At 40.2% G+C, this 23,889-nt stretch overlaps 1 protein-coding gene across 1 annotated transcript; it reads left to right on the top strand.

The window, feature by feature from the left end:
- The first annotated feature begins 1,396 nt into the window (after positions 1-1,396).
- Positions 1,397-10,841, top strand: ZADH2 (zinc binding alcohol dehydrogenase domain containing 2). The gene is made up of 2 exons (XM_045007679.1): positions 1,397-2,443; positions 9,072-10,841. Exons 1-2 carry the CDS (start codon positions 2,142-2,144, stop codon positions 9,994-9,996), a joined length of 1,227 nt encoding a protein of 408 aa, XP_044863614.1. The 5' UTR covers positions 1,397-2,141; the 3' UTR covers positions 9,997-10,841.
- Positions 10,842-23,889: the final 13,048 nt, after the last annotated feature.

The following is a 23,889-nucleotide window of genomic DNA, read 5'->3' as shown; positions in this document are numbered from 1 at the left end:
GTGAACTGTTTTTCCCCCTTTAAACTCCTGGGAGAGAAAGAGATCCACTCTCCCTCTCTTCTCTTTTCACTGAAATGTAACACACATTCAGATCCCAGAGCTTTCAGACAGTCTCAACTGATAGACAGACACATCGAGCTTGCTTTTCCTGCTTCAGCTTTTTACTCCTCCTCCTCTTGCCAACGTCACCCTGACAATTACAAATAGGTCTCACACAAACCCATACCTGTCAATCTTTTTAATTGCTTTGTTTTCATTTTTTTCCAGAGCTAAACAATATGACAAAAAAGAAGTCTTAATACAGCATAGCATAAAAGATTTCTCATGTGAGGCACACATTGAGGGTTTTGTTATTATAATCCACTTGCTAAAGTACTCTGCAAGACGCATGTGCTGATTTAACTTAAGCAGATGTCTAGTTCTGGCAAACTTAAAAAGCAAGAGATGCTACCTAGTCTTGGCACACACAAAAACATTATTCCCCCTCCTTGAATTTAGGATGATTTGTGAGAGATTGCAGGTCTCCCTTACTTTAAAACACCAACAGATTGCAGAGCAAGAACTGCAGCATATGAAATGCTGCTAATAGATTTTGCATAGTTTATGTCTAGAGATTCATATATTGTTAACTGCAAGAACAGGTGTTTCCCCCTTTTTTTAAGGCAAGAAGATTAAAACTACATACTGATTCCTAAAGGAAAACACTTGAAGCTATAACTTTTCTTCCTTTAAGGCAAAAAGGTGATTTTTATTATGATTTTAATTATTAATACCATGCTATTAAGAAATGAGTTGTGCATATTGAAATGATGGAGTTAATTCCAGGTGAGTTATACATGGATTCTTCCTACACAATTGCAACAGCTCTATTAAATTAACTTCCACCATCACCAAATACAGACTGGCAGTTCTATCAAAACATTTACTTGAGTTCTTTGACCTCCCAGTTGATTTCCTATAAATACTCTCCCAAAAGTAATTCTGCATTGCAGAAGTTGATTTAAAAATCCTCTCCTAAAGATATAGGGGAGTAGAAAAAATATTTTGGCCAAAATAAATATATAGCAATATTTTTAATGTCATAGCTAAAAGGGGGTGGGGGAAGGATCCACTGTTTCTTTTAACTGTACACGGGTTATAGAGAGCTATAAAATCCATGAGGCTATAAAGTGCATTTCGTGTGTGTGTGTCTCCCGCCTAGAAGGACATCAGCAGTATTTTTTTTCTTTATAGACAGAACACACACAAAAATCCTTAAGATGCTTTAAATGCTTTCATAAATCGTAGTGTTTTTATTCTCCCCCAAATCTAAGTGCTGTATCCACTAGTGGTTGCTAGCGGCTCTGGGTTGATTTGTACCACCTTGCGAGGAAGTGAATGTTTCGCACGGAAGGGGCGGTGCCTGTATCAGCAGCCTGCAGCTCCCCAGCTGCTCCTAATAACAACATTAGAAGATTAGCTGCAACTTCTCTTTACTATTCTAACCTTATTGATCTGATAATTTATTCGTGTTTTCTTTCAACTTTTTTTAAGGGATCATATCCGTCTTTTATAAACTAGGGGCATGGGAACGCGGCATGGTTTTATATTTATATATTTTAAATCCCTGGCTAAAATGCAGCATGCAAACTAAAGCAAAAATTTGAACGGAAAATCTTGCAAATCTGTATTTTACTGAAAGTAAGAAATCCCTGGCTGCGGTGATCAGATTTGGTTATATTATACAGAGGCATGCATGTGTTTCTGTGTTGTTGCAGATCACACACAAACACATGCACCCACAATTTTTGCTGCAGCAGCAGCTTTGCAGGCGGGACAGTGTTAGGAGGCTGAACTTTGTTCCTGTTTCATGTTAGTGACGGTAAATGAAGATCAGCTCCAGGGGATCATCTTGCTGGTGCTGCTGCTTCTCTGGTGTTTCCGTGTTGTGGAGGGGCTGGGCTGGGAGGACGCAGACAGGCTGCAGCTTGCTACATTAGACGTTATTTACATACACAAATAGCTATGTTCAGAGAGTCAGAGTGTCTCCTCTTGTGAGTTTGGTGGTGGTGAGTTTTGCAAGCTGTCCGATTAATCTTCTTAGCTGGACACCCCCCCCCCCCCGAGGGTGATGAGGGTGGGAAAGAGGTCTAAGGCTGGAAATGAGTTTTAATACAAAAAGCAGCGCTTTGCTGAGGTGCTGGGGATCTCGGTTCTGGAGGAGGCGGCGGCTGTGTCCTCTGGAGGGTCCCTTCTGGTCCTGCTTTGGTGGTGCTCAGCCCCGGCCCATCGTGGACATGTCCTACTCCCGTCACTTTCTGGATTTCCAGGGCTCGTCTATCCCCAGCTCCATGAAGAAGCTGGTGGTGACTAAGCTGAGCTCAAACTTCCGAGAGGCTGTTGCCCTGCGGCAGGACGCGCCTGTACCACTCCCGGGAGATGGAGACCTTCTTGTCAGAAACAGGTGAGTTCCCTTCCCCTCTCCAGCCCCGTTGCAACTCCTCTCTTCACCTACCTTCCGTCCTAGTCCTGGGGTCTGAGCCCTTTTCCTGCTCAAACTCCCTCTGACTTCTCACCTCCTGTGGCCTTCTCTTGCTCTGTCATCCTATCAGGTTGTACCAGCTGCCATCTGGCGCCTGATAATTTGATTTTGTTGTTGGTTTGTTGTTGTTTGTTTTGAATGTCTGATGCCACAATCATTTCCTCCCATGCATTGGGGAGGGTGGGGATGTCTGCATCTTTTGAGGTGCTTGTTTTTGGTTTGGTTTCTTCTTTCTTACAAATGCAGCTGATCAAGCAGTATTTATTCTTCTACCCCGGAGGAAGAACACAGGCTCACAAATCACTGTTTTAGTAGCCATTTTCAAGGGTGGGAAAGGGCAGCATGATCTTAAACAGAAAGCTGCACGTGAAGCAAGTGTTCAGGAGGGACTGAAAACCCAGAAAATGATTTCTAAGTCCCTCCCAGGTTTGTGTGTGTTACATTTACATACAATCACCAGCGTGTGTGTCTGTCTTAGCCATGCAAATGTCGGCGTGACATTAATATATAACAGGCTGCCTCTGTGACTGTGTTATTTATAGCCATGGTCTGAGTGTGTAAGTGTAGATAGACCATACACCAATGATTGTTTTATGTGATAGGATGTATGTGTACAACCGTGAGTACGTTTCCCTGTGTCACACAGGCTGTGTGTCTGGAGGGGGTCCCCCCCCCCAAGTCCTCCACGTCACTAACCTTTAGTGAGTATGAATCAACAGGAAGGCAGAGGACCCAGTCTGTCAGTGCTACTCTCCTGCCCCTGTCACCCTTCAACCGCCTGGCCACCACTCCATTCTCTCCTTCCCCCTGAAGTGCAAACATTAAAACCAGGAAAGGAGAAGCTTCTCGATGTGCCATAAGCTTTTAACAAACCGCATAAGCCTCTCCAACCTTTTCGAAAGTTTATTACCCCTGTTAGTCTCGTGTGGGAAGTAGGATTTCTAAATTGTTGGCTATTTTTAACGAAACAGGGTCACACAGGGAGTAAAGATGTGACATTTTGCTTAACATAATATGCAGTAAATTGTGTGCTAGCTAGTACTGTCCGTTCAAGCTTCTTGGTCAGCTCCCAATAAAAGGAAGACTGTAGGGACAAAATGTACCTTTCCCCAAATGGCTTATTTGTTTTTATTGGTTCCCGCCTAGATGGTATCGTTCCTTAAGACAAAAGGAGGGCTTTTAAAGGTCTAACTTTCCTTGGTAGAAGCTGGAACTCTAGAAGCCCCATGGAAGATTATTTAATTGTTGTTGTCAAGAGGAGAAAGGGGGAAACCTGTTTTTAAAAGACTTGTCTAACAAAACCTTGTCCATACGTAGAACTGGTTGTTTAAAGACAGTGCATAATGAAATACACTAACAGACGTGAGATCAAAACTGGAAGTTTAATAGAAGTGTTTGTGAACCTTATCTGTAGCTAATCTCTCTGTGTGTAGTGGGGGGTTCATAATGTATGTAATGTGCAATACCTGCACACGGAAGAGAGAGGTATGGACTTCTCCTGCGACTGAAAAAGATTCATACAAAACTTTAATCCGCTGCTGCCATCAACCTATAGGATTTTTGAGAGAGAGTTAGAAAAAACGAGAGAGATCTAAAGAACTGACTTGCTGCATCTAATAAGGAATGGCCCTGAAACAATAATGGCATGAAACGCATCAGGCTGGAGTTAAATTCCTTTTCTTGGAAGGGACCCGACTGCCTTACACTACAAACAGCTACAAAAAATGTAGCAAGTCTTAGTCCTGCCTAGCTGGATATGATAAGGTTGTTACGTCGTTGTTCTCTAATCCCCCCCCCCCACACACACACACACCACACACAGTCTCTCCCTCTTTTCCTATTAAATTTTAAAATTTATTCGTGTAATTTATTTTGTTTTCAGTGTAACGCTTCCTTCCTTCTCCCTCCCCCGCCCTTGGTCCTGGGTGGGCTCCCTGGGTGCCAGAGGGACGTGCACACCTCAGAGTGGTGGGGTTGAGGCTCTCAGCTCGCCCCAGAGTGAAAGCAGGAGCTGGTCCAGAGACTCAGCCAGGCAGTTACTGTATTTTAACACAGATCAGTTTATAAAAAGGGGTGGGAGTGGGGGAAGTACTCAATTGAGGTTGGAGTTAAAACATTTTGTATTGTTTGGGGTTGTGCGGAGTTTTCTCTTTATTATTATTTGCTGAGGAATTTCACATCACATCCATATATATATTCTCTGTTTGTGCCTCCTGAAAGCTGCAGCAGGAAACAAGCCCCCCTTTTGTACTATCCTGGGGAAGCTGTTTCCCATCCCGAAAGGACAAAATGTGTCCCTGGCTTTATTTATTCTTAAAAACACATTTTACAGTCGGTAGAAGCCTACAGGATCTTAAAAAGAAAACAATACATGCTTTGAGTTTGAAGGGTGCAGTTGCGGATTTGTTCATTTTAGTCCCAGTCACGCCCATGAACAGTATTAATTGCTTCGAGCTTTTTATGCAAAACAATCCTTATTCACCACAGTAAAATCTGCTTTTGGATTTGGGGGAATAAGGTGGAAAACTGCTTTGGGGTCCTTGTATTTATTGATTTTTCAAATAAGATGCTCTTCTATTAAGTGGAACTCCCCCCCCCCCTTTTTTTTCCTTCGGTGGAAAAATAACCCAAGATGATTCCCTTAGTTCTTAGCAGAAAAATCCATCATAGCCTTTACTCTCAGAGCAATGCTTTTAAACTAGAAATCGATTTAAAACAATAAACTTTCTCTTTCGGGTGAAGGAGGGAGGGAGAAGGGGAATAGAATCCTTAACATAACCCATTTACGCTTCTTATGTGCATTTGTTCTATTTTTCAAGAGGGGGAAGGTGCCTCTGTTTTATTGCAGACGAACGACTCAAAGACAAAAGCCCAGGTTTCCCCTAAATTATGCGATGTTTTCGAGCTTTTTGTAAAGGAGTGACAGGTTATTTCGTTTCCAAAATATTTGTAACGATTTTCTGCTGAGGTGGAAGTCAATAGGGGAAAAAAAGTTTATTGAAATGGAAGGGGGGAAAGTTTTTGATTCATGGTTTGGCGGATCACAGTGGGAGGGGTGGGGGATTATTTCTGCTGAGTGTTTGGGTTGAGAATTTTGTTTTTCTTCTGCGCTCCTAGTTTGCATTACTTTGTTTTGTCTCTGTGTTGAAGGCTCTTGTGTTGAATTTCTGTCTCTTACGTTTTGTTTTGGTGCGAGAAGCAACATTTTCACCCCTCCTTCGGGCTCGTCCTGGTTTTATAATAAACAATACTAAGGGGGTCAGCACGCTTCCGTGTAAATAAAGCGGGTGACTCGGAGTGTGTAATTATTTTGGGAAAAGCCAGCCCCAGTCTGGTTCCGTGTCTCAGCGCTTCAGATTTTGAAAACAGCGAAAGACGGTGCCCTCACCAGACCCTCCTTAGTCAAACAACAAAGACATTTTAAATTTGGGAATTAAAAGAGGCAGATCACTTGAAAAGAATTCTGAAGGCATCCTGCAAACACAGAGGGCACCCCTTTACTCCCCCGCTACACCCACCTCGTCTCGCTCTCTCACACACGAGTTGGGAAGTTGATCTTGCATTTATTTCTGCGCTTAAAATGAAAGGGTCTGAAAACGTCCGGGGCACAGCACAGCAAACCATCTCCCTCATAGTACCTTGACAGGCAAGGTTCAAAAGGATTTAGACAATATGTTTTAATCCCGACATTGTGGTTTGATCATTTTTTGCATATGGGACATTTAGGGAGACTACCTTTAAAAAAAAAACAACCCACCTATATGCGAACACAAATGGGAGTTATACAAATATTGGTGGGTTGAGAAAAAGGAGTGGGGTGGGGAGTACTTTAGCAAGCTTAGAGACTATATTGATTAATAATAATGATTCCCCTAGTCCCGGGAGAATCATTTCACATGGCAGAGGCAGCTTGGAAGACTGGGAGGGGTGGGGGGTTGGTAACAAATATTACCAGCAAGCCTCGTACACATTATATAGTAGTTCGCATTTCTTTATTTCCTCCTAATCATCTTTTTTTTTTTTTGCTGAGGCTCCTAGCCCCCTTTTAAATGGAAAATGCAGGGATCGCGAACAAGAGGACGGCCTTTCAAATGTTTTCTCCACAGGCTGACCTGTGCGTATCTCAGAATCCCTTAGTAATACAGCCACCGAATAAATGCAGACCCCAGTCCCAGTTGAGATGGAAAGGCATCCGCATCTGCACAGAAAGCTTTGCATGGGAGGGATAGCTGCAAGTGGCCAAGTGCTGGAGAAGGAGGTGGAGAATAGGAGCCAGAGGGAGGGAGTGCTAGGATGGAGTGTCCTCAGAGAGGTGCCCCAACTCTTAGTCCCTGGCCGACCCCCGAAGCCCCGCTGAGACATCACATTCCTATTGGTGCCAACACTAGCACTTTCCCCCTATTACGGTTACCATAAAAGGTGGGGAGGTGCCAGGCAAGCACCAACTTCTTCTGCACTGTGTCTTTCCCCGAGATCTGCCATTGCATCTTCCTCTCTCCCGCTCACACGTTTCAGCTGCTGGTGGAGCCGGGAGAAGAAGAGATGGGGAGTGATTTGCATTTTCTCTGGTAAAAAGCAGCATGTTGAGGACACTTGTTTACCAGACATCTGGCTAACTGCAGTACTTCCAATCCCCCCTCCCCTTCACACACAAAGTTTCCAGCTTTAGACGGTTATTTACCTGCCTTGATCTGTCTCTCTCTTTCCATTTTAAGAACGATGCTAAGTGAAAAGAAGATGGGACTGCTAAGGGTGGGAGAGAAAAGTTTTTACTTTAAATTCCTCCCCTCTCTAGGGTGCATACAGGGGATGCCTGTTTCATATAGTGCAAAAATCAAAGGTGCACGAATAGGCTCTCTGCACCAGGAGGGAGGTTCTGTCTGTATCAGGCAAGGAGGCTAATTCAGGGGTAAATTGGCTGGGAGTGGAAGAGAGGTGGTAAATCCATGGGTTGAAGGTTATCGTTGTAGGGATAAGAGAGGGAAAGGAAGGAGATAACCATCTCTCTGCTTTTAAACCCCACTGCTAAAAGTTGGGTTTTAAAATCTAATGCAGAGTTGTAGCACCAATTGCGCCTTGGCTTTCTGATCATTTTTCTCCAATGTCCTGAGGACACGTTTTGCTATGGAAGCTGCTGGGGGGGGGGGGTTGTTTTTTGTTTTTTTTAAGAATGGGACATGAGAATTATGTAAATTAAAGAAGAATGGTAGATTTTTTTTTATCTATAAATAGGATGTAGACATTCTGTTACAATTAAACAGGGGATTAAATGCAGAATTAAGAAAAGCAACAAAAGTCACATTCTTCTCTCTCTCTGCCTGTGTGTATATTATATATATATATATTTATATTAATAGACTGTGTGTGTATGATACACACTTTACATTCGTGAAAGTTTGAGATTCTCCATAGTATAAGGAACTGAAAAATCAAAATAAAGCATTTTTTCATTTTCGCATTTCTTTGTGTACTGTGTGTGTAAGCACTTTAAAATCTCAGACACACAATTTGAAAATATTGCTAACTCTGTTAAAATTGCTCTGTTTGCATATTTCTACAGCTTTTCATATGACACCAAGTTCTAGAATCTTTAGGTTATCGCTTCCACATGTAGTAAAAATCTGGGATTCTTCTGCTGCATGTGCAAGCTTCTTGACATTTTCTAGTTAACAGACTCTCCCCCTCCACTTTCTCCTTTTGTAGCAAGGTATTTTAGTTATGAGCTACATTGACATGGAAAAATATTGTTAGTAAAATATTGCCTGTACAATTAAAGTAGATTGTGATACCATGATTATCTTTTACTGCTAATCAAGTTTAGTATATGTGTGTGTTTTTTGAAAACATTGGCATTCTTTTTCACCTGTTAGATCAATAGGACTTCTAAACATTGAATACTCTGTTACAATTTCAGTCCTTCTGTACAATGCTGTTATGATGTGTTGCAAGTAATTGATATAAAGCAAAATATTTTAATAAGGTTGAAAATAGCTAATTTCCTATAGTCACACCATCATTTAAAAAAAAAAAAACCTTGCCTTCAGTAACATGTTATGATCAATGACCTTGCAGATGACATTTATATTTAATATTATCGTTAGTCATTAACAGTATTATTATAATCAGAAATGTAAATTTGTTGCCAGAATCAACATATTTAGCACTTTACACATATTTTATTCCACAGAGTTGTTTTTATATCTTTTGTAGAGTGGTCAATTAATTTTAATTTTCCAGTCTCATACACAATTATTTTTGGTTTGCTTATTTTGGTTAAAATGGCCATGTGGAAAATGTCTTATTTTTAAAAAATGTGTCTAAAATTTCTACAATATTAGAAACATAAGGTACAAAAGTCTGATTAAAATCACTGCTATGCTATGTATACAGACTTTTTTTTTTAATAGTATGAGGTGAACATTTTTTCTAATTACTGGTATATTTGAATATGCATTGTTATATCTTACCCAGAACATGTAAGTGGATGCTTTTTCACATGGCAAAGCACTTGACAAAGCAAGCATGTTAACAAAGTTTTGTTTTCTTCTAGATTTATCGGCATTAATGCATCTGACATAAACTACTCAGCTGGCCGGTATGACACTTCAGTTAAACCCCCGTTTGATGTAGGTTTTGAAGGTATTGGTGATGTGGTAGCCTTAGGCCTGAGTGCTAGTGCCAGATACACAGTAGGCCAAGCTGTGGCCTATATGACACCTGGTTCTTTTGCTGAATATACAGTTGTGCCTGCCAAACAAGCAGTTCTTCTACCCTCTGTGAAACCTGAGTTTCTTACTCTAATGGTAAGTGGCACTACAGCATACATCAGTCTGAAGGAGCTTGGACAGTTGTCTGAAGGCAAGAAGGTTTTAGTGACTGCAGCATCCGGAGGAACAGGCCAGTTTGCTGTGCAGCTTTCAAAGAAGGCAAAGTGCCATGTAATTGGAACTTGCTCCAGTGATGAAAAGGCTGGTTTTCTGAAATCCATTGGCTGTGATCATCCCATCAACTACAAAACTGAAAATGTTGGTGCTGTTATTAAAAGGGACTACCCAGAAGGTATGGATGTAGTGTATGAATCTGTTGGTGGAAAGATGTTTGACTTGGCTGTCAACTCCTTGGCTACCAAAGGGCGCCTGATAGTTATTGGGTTTATCTCTGGCTATCAAAATCCTACTGGCCTTCAGCCTGTTAAAGCAGAAATGTTGCCAGCAAAACTGCTGAAGAAATCTGCCAGCATCCAGGGTTTCTTCCTGAACCATTACCTTTCTGAATATAAAATGGCTATGGAGCACTTACTCACAATGTATGAAAGTGGAGAACTGGTTTGTGAGGTGGACCTTGGAGACATGTCTCCAGAGGGCAAGTTCACTGGCTTGGAGTCTGTATTCCGTGCTGTAGATTATATGTACATGGGAAAAAACATTGGAAAAATTGTAGTTGAATTACCTAACTCTGTCAACAGTAAGCTGTAAAAACAGAACAATGATATAAATCAAGAGAGAGAGAAAATAGGCACTTTATGCCTCAGAATTACTAGAAACCATTTTTTTTTTTTAAAAAAAACTTGGTAAATGATAGTATACTAAAACTGTATTAAATTGTTAATAAAAAGTTTTGATTTAAAAAAAAAATTAGCCAGTGCCTGTAGCAAGGACTTAATATGCTTGTGTTTGATTCTGTAACTTTTACAGGCAGTGGTGCTCAGGCTAATTCTAGATATGAACATTATTCTGGGCAATTAGAATAAATGATGATGCAGAGGCTGATCCATCAGTTTCTTTGATAAGATTTTTAAATCCTGTTTGGAAACATTACATTTCATATGCGTCATTTTAGCAATTTAGATCCTGTGATTTAAAAAAATCTTTCATATTGTTGATGCTTTGTTAACCCTTGACATTTCTGGGAAACCAAAGTTAAAAATGATCTTTTTACTTTTTTGGGTTGCAAACTCAGTAATGATATTATGGCTATTTTGTACATGGTGATCAGATACCATGACATGTTCTATATGGAAAATGTATCCATTAGTTCTAACATGGCAGAAAAATGGAAGGTGGGGGGAAGAGGAAAGAGGGAGGGAGGGAACACAATTAAAAAAAAGTTACAGAGTTTGCAACTACACATAACCCTGCCATTTTCATTCAAGCCTTTGGTTACCATTTGGAACAGTCATCTTATAATTATTTTTATTGTTTACCCTTTATTCTCCCCATTAACCCACAAGATGGGCTAATTGGGCTTTAGTTCTAAATTGTGTTTACATGTATTGAGGTCCTTTACTTGTACTAACAATTTAATAAAATGCAGAAAGCTATCTCTCTGTGTGTGTGTGGTATTTTTTCATATTGATACACTTCTTGTAGATTAGCTCTTCCATAGAGGTGCAGTATATTATAATGTACTTAAAACAGTGATGAATATTTGGTACAGCTTCTCATAGCAAAGTTAGTAGTTATTATTTAGTATTGCTACTGTGTAGGCCTTATGGCAAAGAGCAAGGTCATTTTGTATAAATTCTCTGGGCCCAATACACATCCATGTATAAATAACAACATAAGTAGGGAATAGTTTACACCAGCGGTTCTCAAACTGTGGGTCAGACCCCAAAGTTGGTCACAACCCCATTTTAATGGGGTAGCCATGGCTGGCGTTAGACTGGTTGGGACCCGGGGCCCAAGCCAAAACCCGAGTCCCACTGCACAGGGCCGAAGCCTGAGCCTCACCACCCGGCCTCAGCTCTGGGCAGCAGGGCTCAGGTTACAGGCCCCCTACCCAGGGATGAAGCCCTTGGGCTTTGGCTTAGGGCCCCCCTGCCCAGGGTGGTGAGGCTCGGGCTTTGCCCCCTCCCCGCCCTCCTGAGCAGCAGGGCTCGCTTCAGTCCCCCCTCTTGGGGACATGTAGTAACTTTTGTTGTTAAAGGGGGTCACGGTGCAATGAAGTTTGAGACTCCCTTGTTTACACAGTGGGTTCAGTTAAAATGTTTGTTCTGTTTTGAAAGTTATTCCTGGCTGAAGAGATGCTATTACCTATACATAAAATGGGAATACAACCTAGACGTGGAAACATTTTCCAAAACAGTAAATCTTTTATACTGTACCTACTGTACATTTATTTTCATTACAGTAGTTACACTTTTAGGGGTTGATCCAGCTGCACCCATTGAAGTCAGAGAATTTTAATGTTAATGGACTTTGAGAGCACTGGCATCTCACAAGATCAGGCATCTGATGATAAACTTCCAGTTCCCTTGGATCATAGGACATTCCCATATTAAATAAAAAAAAATCCAGGGTTAATTTTACATCTTGGGCAATAATCAGGACTGGTTGTGCACATAGGATTTAGCTTTCTTGAAAGTAACGTATGTTATGTAAATGCTTCAATTATACTAACATACCTGGAACCCACAGAAAAGTTAAATCACTTTTCAATTTATGATTTAGTATTGCATTCCCACTGTAATATGATAGTTTACATCTGTTATTACTGGTTAACAGATTAGTATCCAGCAAAGAATCATTGCTTTTCTGCCATTTTTGAATGTTGGTATCAATTCTGCTGTTTTCAGAAGGAAGAGTGGTGTCAGTCTTTGCATTTTAAAATTTTTTTGCTTTTTCTTATAATCAAGCTTAGATTATTCTACAGGGACATTCTAGGGTTCCTCATGTGGCTTGCTGCTAGCTAGTTACTATGGTGGGGTGGGTTTGTTTTTACTCCTACTCCTTTTACTCCTCGATGCCAGATAAAGGCAAGGGCACTCAAAGCCTTATGTGATCAGACCCCAGTCAGAGAGTACTAACGTGATATATTTTTACTCCAACATATCTGGTCCTCTAGTGTTTTTTAAAAAAAAAGTTAAAATATTAATATCTATGGGCAATAGAAGTATCAGAAAACAATTCAGATCTGTACTAACTGATAAAGTCCAGACAAGGAACCATAGTTGTTAACAGTCTGTCATGAAGAACAATATTTTGAAATCGGGTAACTAAAGTTGTGCACCAAAATCCATATGTAGTAACCTAAATAGGTGCCCTGATTTTCAGAGGTGCTGATCATCTGAAGTTCAATAGATTTATGTGCCTATTTTTAGTCATCCCAGTCTGAACATTTTGGCCTAAGATTTGTTATGTATAGTAGTATACCATGTGCATATATAACATCGAGTATTTCATAAACTGTTACATTACTAAAGATTATTTAGAAAAGTAGTAAGTCCAAAAGCTCCATCACTAATACAAATATGATGAGGGAATAGAGGCATCTTTGGTACATTCTTATATTTATATTCAAACGTGACATTAATTGTGTTTGTTCTAATTGTACCTTTTGGGCTACTCTTCAGCACTTCAATACACTTGTAACATTATTACCAAAGTTCAACTTCTTTATATGTAGATTTGAATTCCCTGTTTACTGATTTTAAAGACTTTTGTTTATGTTGGCTATAGCAATAGGTTTGTCATTTTTATCAAGCTTCTCCAGTATGTTAAAGAGATATCTTAAGATATGTATGATTGTTCTTCCACGAATGAATCCAAGATAGACAGGGATCTTTATTTTCCCTATTTTTTAAAGATAAGTTATTACTGGTTGGTTTAGATTACTGAAGAGAGCAGCTTTATCTGGAAAAAATGCAGGTATTTGAGGCATACAAATGATCTTTTCCCTATTGATACCGCTGATAATGCTCAGATGTGAGAACATAGACACTGTTTTCTTTTTTTATTCAAAAGTATGTATTGTGAACTCAGTACAGTATGCATAAGGCTCATTTTGGATAAGCAAGCTGTGGTGTATATACATAATGCTACAATATTAGATGGACAAGAGAATATATATGGCATGCACACAGTGAGGGTTTAAATAATGATAGGACATTGAATGTACAAGGAAAAGAAATACCGTAGATTCACAGCAAGGGATTAATAACAATACACTTAATATGCTTGCAAAAAAAGGTGTATTAAAAGCTGTGTGCACAGTGGGGACTTAAATGATTAAAAATAATAATACATGTGCCTGGGAAGTACTAAGTATACTATGTGTAGAGAGTGGGGATTTAAATAATAATATTAATAATAGCAACTGATCAAGCTGTAGTTGCTGGTGCTACATCCTAATTTTACCTTTCTAAATGAATTTGCTACGACAGAACCTAAGATTGCTTGTTGAGGCTAATGACAGAGTTCTCCCTTCCTACACACGCGCACTTTCATGGAAAACAACAAAGAAATGTAATGAAGGGCTGGCTGCACACACACACACACACACACACACACACTCTCTCTCTCTCTCTCTCTCTCTCTGTATATACAGGTCTGTACCCCTCAGCACATTTTACAGAGGTGCTCCATACTTAATTACCATGCTGGAATCTCCTAATGCCTTTTTGAATTAAGTTAGATTGCTAGGAGGTTATAGCTTTTAGTGGTTTATGGGTTTTGGTTTGTTGGTTTTTTTTTTTTTTTAAATAAGTGGTCAAGTATAGCTGCCATGTCATATACATACAAATAATTACAGTTGCTCAGGGAAAAGTTTGAAACAATATTTGAAAATGTTATTTTTTTTCCTCATTCAGTCTGAGGAGTAAAGAAATTCCACTGCTGAATGGCCGTTAGTATCTATTTTACAAGATTTACTCATTTTCAGGTACCTAATGTAGCTTCTAGCATGCATGCACAACAATACAATTTATATGGTAAATGGAACCAAATAATGGCTTCACTGAATGTTATGGCTGCACTGAAGGGAAATGTCACGGTAAATAGCTGCCAAATTATGGATCATGCCGAAGTGTCACAACTGCACTAAAGACAAATAGCACTAGAGGCTATTGCCACTGTGATGCTTTTGAGTTATGAAGAAGAGGAGCAGCCTGATGTGAGGCTCTTTGTGTCCTCATTATAGCAAAGGGTTACTGCTGCAATGTACAAGAAAACCCAGTCCAATGTGGTGGTTAGTTATTAATCTGTCCCTTTCAGATCTAACAGCTGTGGCAAAACAGAAAATCTTTGCCTTGAGTTAACACACACACAAAAACCTGCAGATTTTATGAATGTAAATGTGTATGGGAAATGACTAGTAATGGAAAAATGTTGTAATAAAATAATCTAATCAAAGAATATTATTAAATTTAACATAGTATGTGTCTGAAAGGTTTAGTTGCTTCTTATGCAGATAGATGTGTGAAATATAAGCAATAATGCACTTTCTCTCTTTGTAAAGATGTGCGTAGTAAGGACATTACCAACTAAATTGCTTCTTCTAAACTGAAGTGAGTCCCGGTTTCTTTCATTTTAATGGGAGGGTAATAAAGATGAAAGACTAACGTTTTAACTGATGGATCCCTTAAGCTAAAGAATAGAAATTTATTATGTTTTGAGGGGATATGCTAAATCCTGAAATGTGGGAGAGGGGGGGAAAATCCCAGGTAAAATAAAATCTAACTAAAAAATATTCTCATGTAATGTGTTTTTACAAATGGAAAAACTATGCAACTGTTTTTATTTATGGTGAACAAGACTATTTTCTCATTCAGACACAACCTCAGAAATATATTTAAAAAATGGAGGGTCACAACTCAGCAAGGGCTCTGTCTTTTCTCAGATCATTGTACAAACCCAGCCTGCAATGTTAAATGCAATGAGTTTGATGGTCTCAGCACCTTTCTTTGCATACCATTGTACACACTACAAATGTACCATCCATAATTCAACACAGTTGTCAGTCTCGGTTTTAGAGAGAGGGCCTGGACTGAACAATCATGGTGGATAAATTACTTCTCAAGTCTAAGGAGAGTGGTCTTCCTTCCACATCAGGCTTAAGGTCATTGGCAGGGCAGTGAGTGAGCAGGGAGCTTGTATATTAACTCTAATGCGCTACTAGTTTGTGGATAAACAGAGGGATTATACTAATTAATTACAATTATGTTTATTCTTTTTGGAGGGGAAACAGCTAAAGAGGAGTAATTTTGTTCTTATATTTTTCTTCCTTACTACTTTTTTTTACCCTATGTGAAAAAAATAAGTAAATGTCCCTATAGGTCATTTTTCTTATAACAGCATTAGTGCTTTCAATTTTCATCATCACAAAAATCCACATCTCAGAGGATATACAAAGATTCTAAAAAGGTTTTTAACCTGTGGCAATAACACATTCTGTTTAAAATTCTTACAATGTGGTCTAAAGACAAGAGGGGAAAAAAACCACCCTGTCCAAAACTGGGTAGAACATCTTTGAATGGCGATTAGTGTATCTAGAATTTATTTTATATACAGTGCAGTGGCAAGTAGCTGCTTTTTATTAAATGAAAATCCTGTGTTATGTACTTCAGGAACATTCCAGTTAATGAGTATGTAATGTCCTTAGTGTAACACAGAACTTCTTTTTGTGTTCACAACCACACGATGCTGGAAACTTGACAAATGATATCATTTAAGACAGATGCCTGCCTTAGGGACCTGTTTTTTGGCTTCCTGTTTCTGGCTTTTATTTCAGTAACATTTGTAATTGCCACAGGATCTGTACCTGTGTAGTGTTTCAACCCCTTCACGTTCACTGGATGTGGATGGATAGTTTGTATCATAACTGATGAGAAGGAGTTGCTAATTTTTTCAACTACCTTGTTATTTGCTCTCTCTCTCACATACACCCTGATGCATGTATACATAGAAGCTGAGCTTTATTACACAGTTAGGACAGGAACCACTAACTGTCAGTTGTGTGTTACTGACACAAACACAAAAACTTGGTGTAGCCCAGGCCTAAGGAAAAAAAACAGCTGCCAGCTGTAGCTGGCTGCTTCCCTCTGGATTAGAATAAGGATTTCATAAATACTGAATAGGTACAAAATAGTTTGTTTCATAGATGCGCCCTGGTTGCTGGTTTTCTAATTTTTGTTTCACTCCCCCGCCCAATTACTATCATTCTTTCCTTTGATGATAAAAAAAATCATTCTTTATTATGGACATAAATGCAATCTGGATCTTTTTACAAAAATGCAAGTTTTATTTTCAGCAATGCAGTTATATTAAAAAGTTGGCTTTATTGAACTAAATACTTAGTCAATAATAGTAGCTCCAGGAGGCACTGTGCAGCCCTGATGGAGGCAGGACAACAGTGGCTTTAAGCTACCTTTGTACTCTGCTCTGGCTCCAGCCAGGGGCAGCACTGATTTATGGCAGCCTCCCAAAGGCTTCTCCACAATCTGGAGCAGCCAAGAATCTTTGTAGCACTTTGTGTTATGGCTCTGCCCCCTACTGAGGCTTGCAAAAGGGCTGCTGTAGGGCCACTTAATGGCCCTATGTGGTGTCTGCATGAAGGCATTCTTCTCAGGCCCTTTGGGGCACAGTCCCAATGACTAGCCACTGCTGCAGTGGTGTATATGGGCTTGGATAAGGGACAAAATGAGTCCCTGGGCATTTGTTCCGTGGACAAAAAATTTTTGCTTGTAAGGAAAAGTGCAGCTTTCCTTAACATTACTGTTTTATCATGTGGTCATTCCAAGCGCACTTCCAATTCTAGTTTCGTGTCACCAGGCATTTTGCATCATGTTGCTTCTGATCATGAGAGGTGTGGCGCATCCACATCTCCTATGGGAGGTAGAGCCGAGGGCATTGAGCACCTCTGGAAGGCACACAGCCCCCAGCAGGTTCAGCCTCCAAAGAGAAGAATGGTCATGAGACCATACTGCCACATGGACGAGCTCTAGGAAATGAGCGGGAAATATTTATCCTCTACAAATATGACTGTAGTGAGGTCGTAACAAGAATGCACCAGGCCAAGTCACTTCTGACCTCAGAGGGTTTATTTTCAGAATGAGTCAAAGAATGTGCACAGGCACATAAATCTCATTATGTGTTATGGGATTTGTGCACAGACCTCTTAAACGCTGTCTGAAAAAATATACCCTTAAGGGGCTAATTCACAAAGGAAATAGAAGGAAAGGAAATTTGTGTAGTTTCTATAAGCAGTAAGACTTGCCATACAGTGCAGTTCTGGCTGATTACACTATGCCTCAGGTGGGCTCTGAGGCATAAGGCTGAAAGCCAAGTGATTCCAACCACCCAAGACTCGAGAATTCCACAGAAATGCATTGTCTGTCATGTCTTCTTGTCACCCAGAAAATAAACAATCAAAAACATATGACCGTATTTCTCTATTTACAAGGGATTATTGGAATGACTATTTCTGGCAGCCAATCTGTTTGCATCCAGAGTTCGGAAAGCCTGTAATGTTAAACAAGGGTAATGCCGGAAACATGTTTGGCTTATTTGCCCCTTGACACCTATGTGTAATCCCTCATTGAAGCTGTAATGAATGTTCCCTTTGGGATTGTATAATTTTAACAGTAACCTCTGCATACTGTTAGTATAGTGCACTCTTCCTGCTTGTGCTAAGCATACCACGAGTAGCCAGAAGAAAGTAGGTAAATTACAGCATGTTATTTTCCCTCTTATTTTTTGTAAACTGGAAGTGGAGTTTAGTCCATGTGGGCTTTTTATCGTGATGAGCAGAAACAGTGTGCTGTTATACAGTGCTAGTGTAAATCAGTAACTCCATAGGAATCACTGGTGTGAAACTGGGGTCAGAAGCAAATTGGTCCTTTTGCGTGTGTGTGTGTGCGCGCGCGCGCACGCTTTGCTGGAGGAAACCAGCTCTGACCCAGACCTGCTTCACCTCAAGCTATTGAGAAATTTGCCCTCAGGACAGTTTGCAAAAGCTAAGGCTTGTCTTATGCTCACGGTCACCAGTGCTGTCACTACTATAGTGACAGCAGCCAAAACCATGCAAGTATCATCAAATAGATTAGAAGAGGATAGCAAGATGGTCCTGTCCAGAGATGCTGCAAAAGAAGAAAATACGAGAATTCTTGAGCATCGCTGTTGCCAGAACTCACTTCAAAGTAAGAGACAGATTAATTCTCCCTCCTTACAACTTTAAAAAAAAAACAAAAACAGAAAATTTAATGCTTTTTCTTTCAAATTGGAGAGAGAAACTAGGTGTTCTGGAAAAGAAGAATCCAGGGAAGGCAGCCAGAAGGAATGTCTCAAGGTTTTCAATTTCCTACTACAAGCAGATATGGGTTAACTGAGGAGATCAGCTGTCCCTGTATTTCAATGTGCCTAAATCCAGTGGATCACAGATCACTTGATTTGCATATAAGTGGTACAACAGACTTTGACAAGATTTGTGGCCAATGTATATGACGCAGCTCCAGTTTCACCTTAAACAAACAGATATTGCTTCTGACTGAAACATGCAATGTTCTCTTATTCATGGGGGTGCGGGGGGTGAATAAAAAACAAGCTCAACTTAGGTGTTTTCATGGGCTGTCTCTTCAATTTTATCTATTAAAGCTGTGGGTTAGAGTGATGGCTTGTTCTTTTGCCTTGCCTTTTATTTTATTATTTTTGGTGAGAAGCAGACAGATTCCACACTCACAATCTGTGGGTCATGGAGCAAAGAAGGAGCCAAATACCCTCTTTTTCAACATGCTGAAATTGCTGTTGCATAGACTAGCTAAGCATTGGTTCATGCTGCATGAACCAGAATCCTGAATTCTATTAAGTGAGCAAGGGACACAAAATAAAGCATGCTGGAGAGAAAGTGGTAGACTATTCAGTTGGGGTTTAAAAAGAAAAAAAGACATTTGGGACAGTGCTGCTCAGTTAACGGGAGAAAATCAAGGCCCATGCTTCACCTCACATGAGTTTTTGGGGTGGTAAGAGGAACATTTTAATCACACATCTAAGACAACATAAGAAAACTCTGTCCTAAATTCAACAGAAGTATTTCCTAAACACGTGGTTCTGAGCACTCACACTGTTAACACTCTTCTTGTGGCTTCCTTCCTCCTTGAAGTCATGCATAACAAACAAAATGTTCCACTTCACATGGACAAATATACAGGGGCGGCTCCAGGCTCCAGCATGCCAAGCGTGTGCTTGGGGTGGCAAGCCGCGGGGGGCGCTCTGCCGGCGCCGCGAGGGCAGCAGGCTGCCCTCGGCGGCTTGCCTGCAGAGGGTCCACTGGTCCCACGGCTTCGGCGGACCTCTCGCAGGCATGCTGCGGGAGGTCCACCGAAGCCGCGGGACCAGCGGACCGTCCGCAGGCACACCTGTGGGAGGCAGCCTGCCTGCCGTGCTTGGGGTGGCAAAATGCCTAGAGCCGCCCCTGCAAATATAACTTTTTTCCATTGACACATTTCACAACAAACAGCAATGGCACATGCAATCATGTTTTGGAGCAAGCCCCCTTCTTCTCCAGGGATCTAGAAGTTACAGAATTCTTTTTATATGTTCTCTGTATTTACACTTGGAAATGGATTTGTTGGCTTAAAGCAACCTGTGACAGCATGCAGAGCCCTCCTGGACGTTGGCACGCTAGGGATTAATCCCAGCCTGACTTTCCCCTCCTCTTTCACTAATGAGGCAGGGATGGAGACTGCAGGCTAATCAGACTGCAGGCTAATTCATAAACGAAAGTTTATGCTCCAATACGTCTGTTAGTCTATAAGGTGCCACAGGACTCTTTCTTGCTTTTTACAGATCCAGACTAACATGGCTACCCCTCTAATATTAGGATAGGCCTCATTCACAGTCATATTAGTTCTAGGAAGCACAGGGAAAGGAATTTTTCCTGATATCACCACATCTATTGGAGAAAAAGACAATGGAATGGATGACAGCAGAGTAATTCTTGAACTCTTGCTCTGAGTAGCATTTATGCACATAGTCTGATTGACTTCAATAATGTTACCATGCAAATATGTGCTGTGCATTTTAAAGAATCTGGTCCACTTGCTTCAAGAGGTTTTATTGGTAGAGGTGTGTGAAATTATCTAGCATTTCTGCAAAATTTTGCATAAAGGCATTTTCAGTGTCGTTCCCTCTCATCTGGCTCCCCTAAATGTGTGGGTGTGAGAGAGAAATGACAGTTTCTCCTTTAAATGTACAACATCGTGTATTTTGATGCAAAAACTGATCATCACTCTGAAATGGTCCTGTCTGCCAGTGAAGATATGTAAAAGTGTCACAAGTTTCTAAATGAGAACCAAACACTGAAGTTTATTAATTTTACTGTGAGTATTTTACTCATTTCTTGTGTTGGAGCCCAGATTTTATTAACTGGGCTCCAACACAGCAAAGGAGTAAAATACTCATGATAAAAATCAGAAACTTAAGAGCAAGCTCTCTGCATTTGTGTCACTTCAGTAATATCAATAGGATGGCCTATGAAACTTCAACAGAAAAAATATAATTCTTTCTTTATGTACTCAAGCAGCATGATCAGAGGGAAGGATTAAATGTGTAAGTCACTCTGCCTGACTTTTACTTCACATAACTCTGTTATCACATAGACACCCCAGCGATGGGTGCAACATAAATACTTACAAAGATAGTTTGAACTCTGGCTATGGGAAACCATTTGCTTTGGCATTCGCTTTGACCATAGGAGTTTTGTTTGATTTACTTGCAGCTGGCAACAAGAGAGCATGGGTGAGCCAATTCCCAATAGAGACTGCCTGCAGTCGGGCTTACCCTTGCACACAGCATGTTGAGGGGAGGCTCAAGCACTATTCAAGAAGCTCAGGAAAAGAATGTCTGTTTCCTCATTTCCCCTTCTCCCTCTCCTCCCCCCCTCCGCTATTATTCTGACAGAGCTGGGAAGATTTAGCAGAGCATGAGCCTAAGTTTATTCACTGCCCTTTCATCATTTGGACCTCAGCGAATGTACACAATCTGGAGCAGTCTTTGCTCAAGGCACACAAAGTAAAGGAAGAGAGTGACATTTCAGTCTTTCATTGCGGAGTCATTCAGGTCATTCACTGAAATTATAGACATGGGCTCCTGCAATGTTAACGGCCAACTTTAGATTATTAACAGTGCTTTGGATAGCAATGCATTTATGGTGACTGTGCACCGGATTTCTCCAAATTACAAGGTGTCCTAAAATAACCAGTCAAACCATATGGACCTATAGAGGCAATAAGCAATGTAATTAAATCAGTTTTCTGATTTATGCTTTCCCAGCAGTATCCTCTATACCCTCTCATCCACTGGATTCTGACCTTTGCATCAGGCCAGGAAAGAGGATTAGAGGGAAGGGTGCCCTAACAATGTCTCATTAAGCAGACGACAAACATTTTGTTTTATCCCACTATTTACAGTCTGAATGATAATCAAATATTCTTTCCCAGAGCAAAGTGTGTCCAAGAACCTTGTTCTACTGTCACTTGTTTTATCCTTTTAGATCTAGGCGAAAGAAGGCCCCAGATTTTCTTTCATCTACTGTTCCACTAAACAGCCAGCTTTCCCTCACTAGGTTATATACTGTCAATAGTAGGAAGCCCAGCAAATTTCATGAACTCCTTCCAAGTACTTTAAGAAATGAGAAGTATTTTGACAGATCTTCCTAGGCTTTGGCAACCCATTTTCAATATAACTGTCTTTTTTGTGACATGCCTGTTAGAATATATTTTTAATAAAATTAATGATCATCTGCAGTGGAGGAAACAAAAGAGAAATTGAGGAGTTAAATAGAAAGGAGGACCTTCAGATTCCACTAAGAAAAGGCAGAACCAATTTCATGTAATGTAGATTCCATACTCACAAACTATGATCAGGAGGTACCATCCTAGTAAAAGATCCTAAGAAGGGAAAACTTCTCATGGTGGGATTGAATGACCTAACACAGTACATATATAGGAAACAGGCTTCAGAAATGGATGCCCTATTCCCATGTCTTCAGAGGCAATATGAAACAGTTTAACACTATGTTAATCAGACTTTCCCAGTGTTCTTTATTGATTCTTTATTACAGTCATCCTTTTCATACAGCTGCTGCTGAAATTCTGCCTACACATAACTCTAAGGACAGGTTTTGGCCCTTACTGTGGAATACTCACTTTCATAATGTAGGGAAAATAACCAAACAAGATAAGAGGGGAAACTACAAGTGCTGGGAATTCACTGCTTCAGTATAAAGGTAGTTCTTTAGCTTTAGTTCTGTCCTGCTTCTAGAATATAGCACTAATGGATAAGTAACCAAAAAAAAAAGGGGGGGGTAAAATCAAAGGTTCCAGAGACAATGAGAGAAACTTAGATTGAAAATGAGAAACAGTGCCATGTAAGTGGTTGCCAAGTCTGCTCCTTGCTATAGATTTGGGCTATAATTGCATATGTGTAGGCAGACTTAGGGACCCATTACATCCCAGACCTGCCAACAGCTAGAAAGAACCTCTTTCTTCACATTCTTCTAGGGCAGGGAAGTGTCCACAAAATATGCTTTCGTGGAGAAGCACAGTATCCTCAAATTCAATGAGAAAGCATTGCCTGAATGGCTAGTACAAGTTACATCTACTGTAATTCTCTGAAAGGATCAAGTTGCTTAAAAAAAATGGATGAAACACTTGTAAATTTCACAATCTAGGATTAGTATAACTGTGGGTGCCATTCTCTGGCTTCCGGGTTTACAGATTACTCAGATCTACATCCAGACACACAGTGAACTCTAGATATACTGTTTATTCATCTTTTCAATGATATGTACTCAGAGGGCTATTTCTCTAATTGATGGCTTTATCATTCCATTCAAGATGAATACGAATGGCTCCTGCAATGTTATCTAGCACTAACTATCATACGTTCTCATTGTTTTACCATTCTCTCACCCTGTCAATAGCATCCAAGGTATCCTATCTAAATCTGAGACATGGCAAAGAGAGGGTGCATTATTTGTTGACTCAACACGTTGCATTAATAAATGCTTATGGGAAACCAGCACACATACCCCCTGACATCTTTAAGTATTCAATTAAAATTGGACAGGAGAGTACACTGATACAAATAAACATTCATCTAAATGAGGACTTTGCACTGAATTCTAAAAGTATTTTAATTCAGGTGTTTGCTACCAGACAGTCAATTGCAATCAGGACACTGATGTGAATGTGAGAATGAACCGTATATAAAAGGGAGGAAGGCAGATTGTTTTATGGTGGAGTCATGGCAGAAGTTGACAGGAGATGCTTCTCCCAATATAGCTAAGCAGAGGAGAAGAACCTATTATATGGATGAGTGGGGCCAGCAATGGCATCTTGTCATTCTAACTTGTGTAAGTAAGCAAGCTTAATTGCTCCTTGTCTTTTCAAGATGACTTTCCACCACCAATCTCATTATCACACACATATGTTTATTGCACATGCTCAAGTCCCTTCACGCAGACCTGAATGCACTGAAGGGAACGATAATATTATGTTATCCAGCAGCATTGTTTGTTCTCTTCTTACCAGATGGATATGACCTGTTTTCCTCTTTGGCTACCAAAAGGGTGACCACAGGCAATGGAACATATAC

This window comes from Mauremys mutica, chromosome 2 (genome assembly GCF_020497125.1).
Source record: "Mauremys mutica isolate MM-2020 ecotype Southern chromosome 2, ASM2049712v1, whole genome shotgun sequence".
Taxonomy (NCBI): Eukaryota; Metazoa; Chordata; order Testudines; family Geoemydidae; genus Mauremys; species Mauremys mutica.
This window is presented reverse-complemented; position numbering and strand designations above follow the sequence as displayed.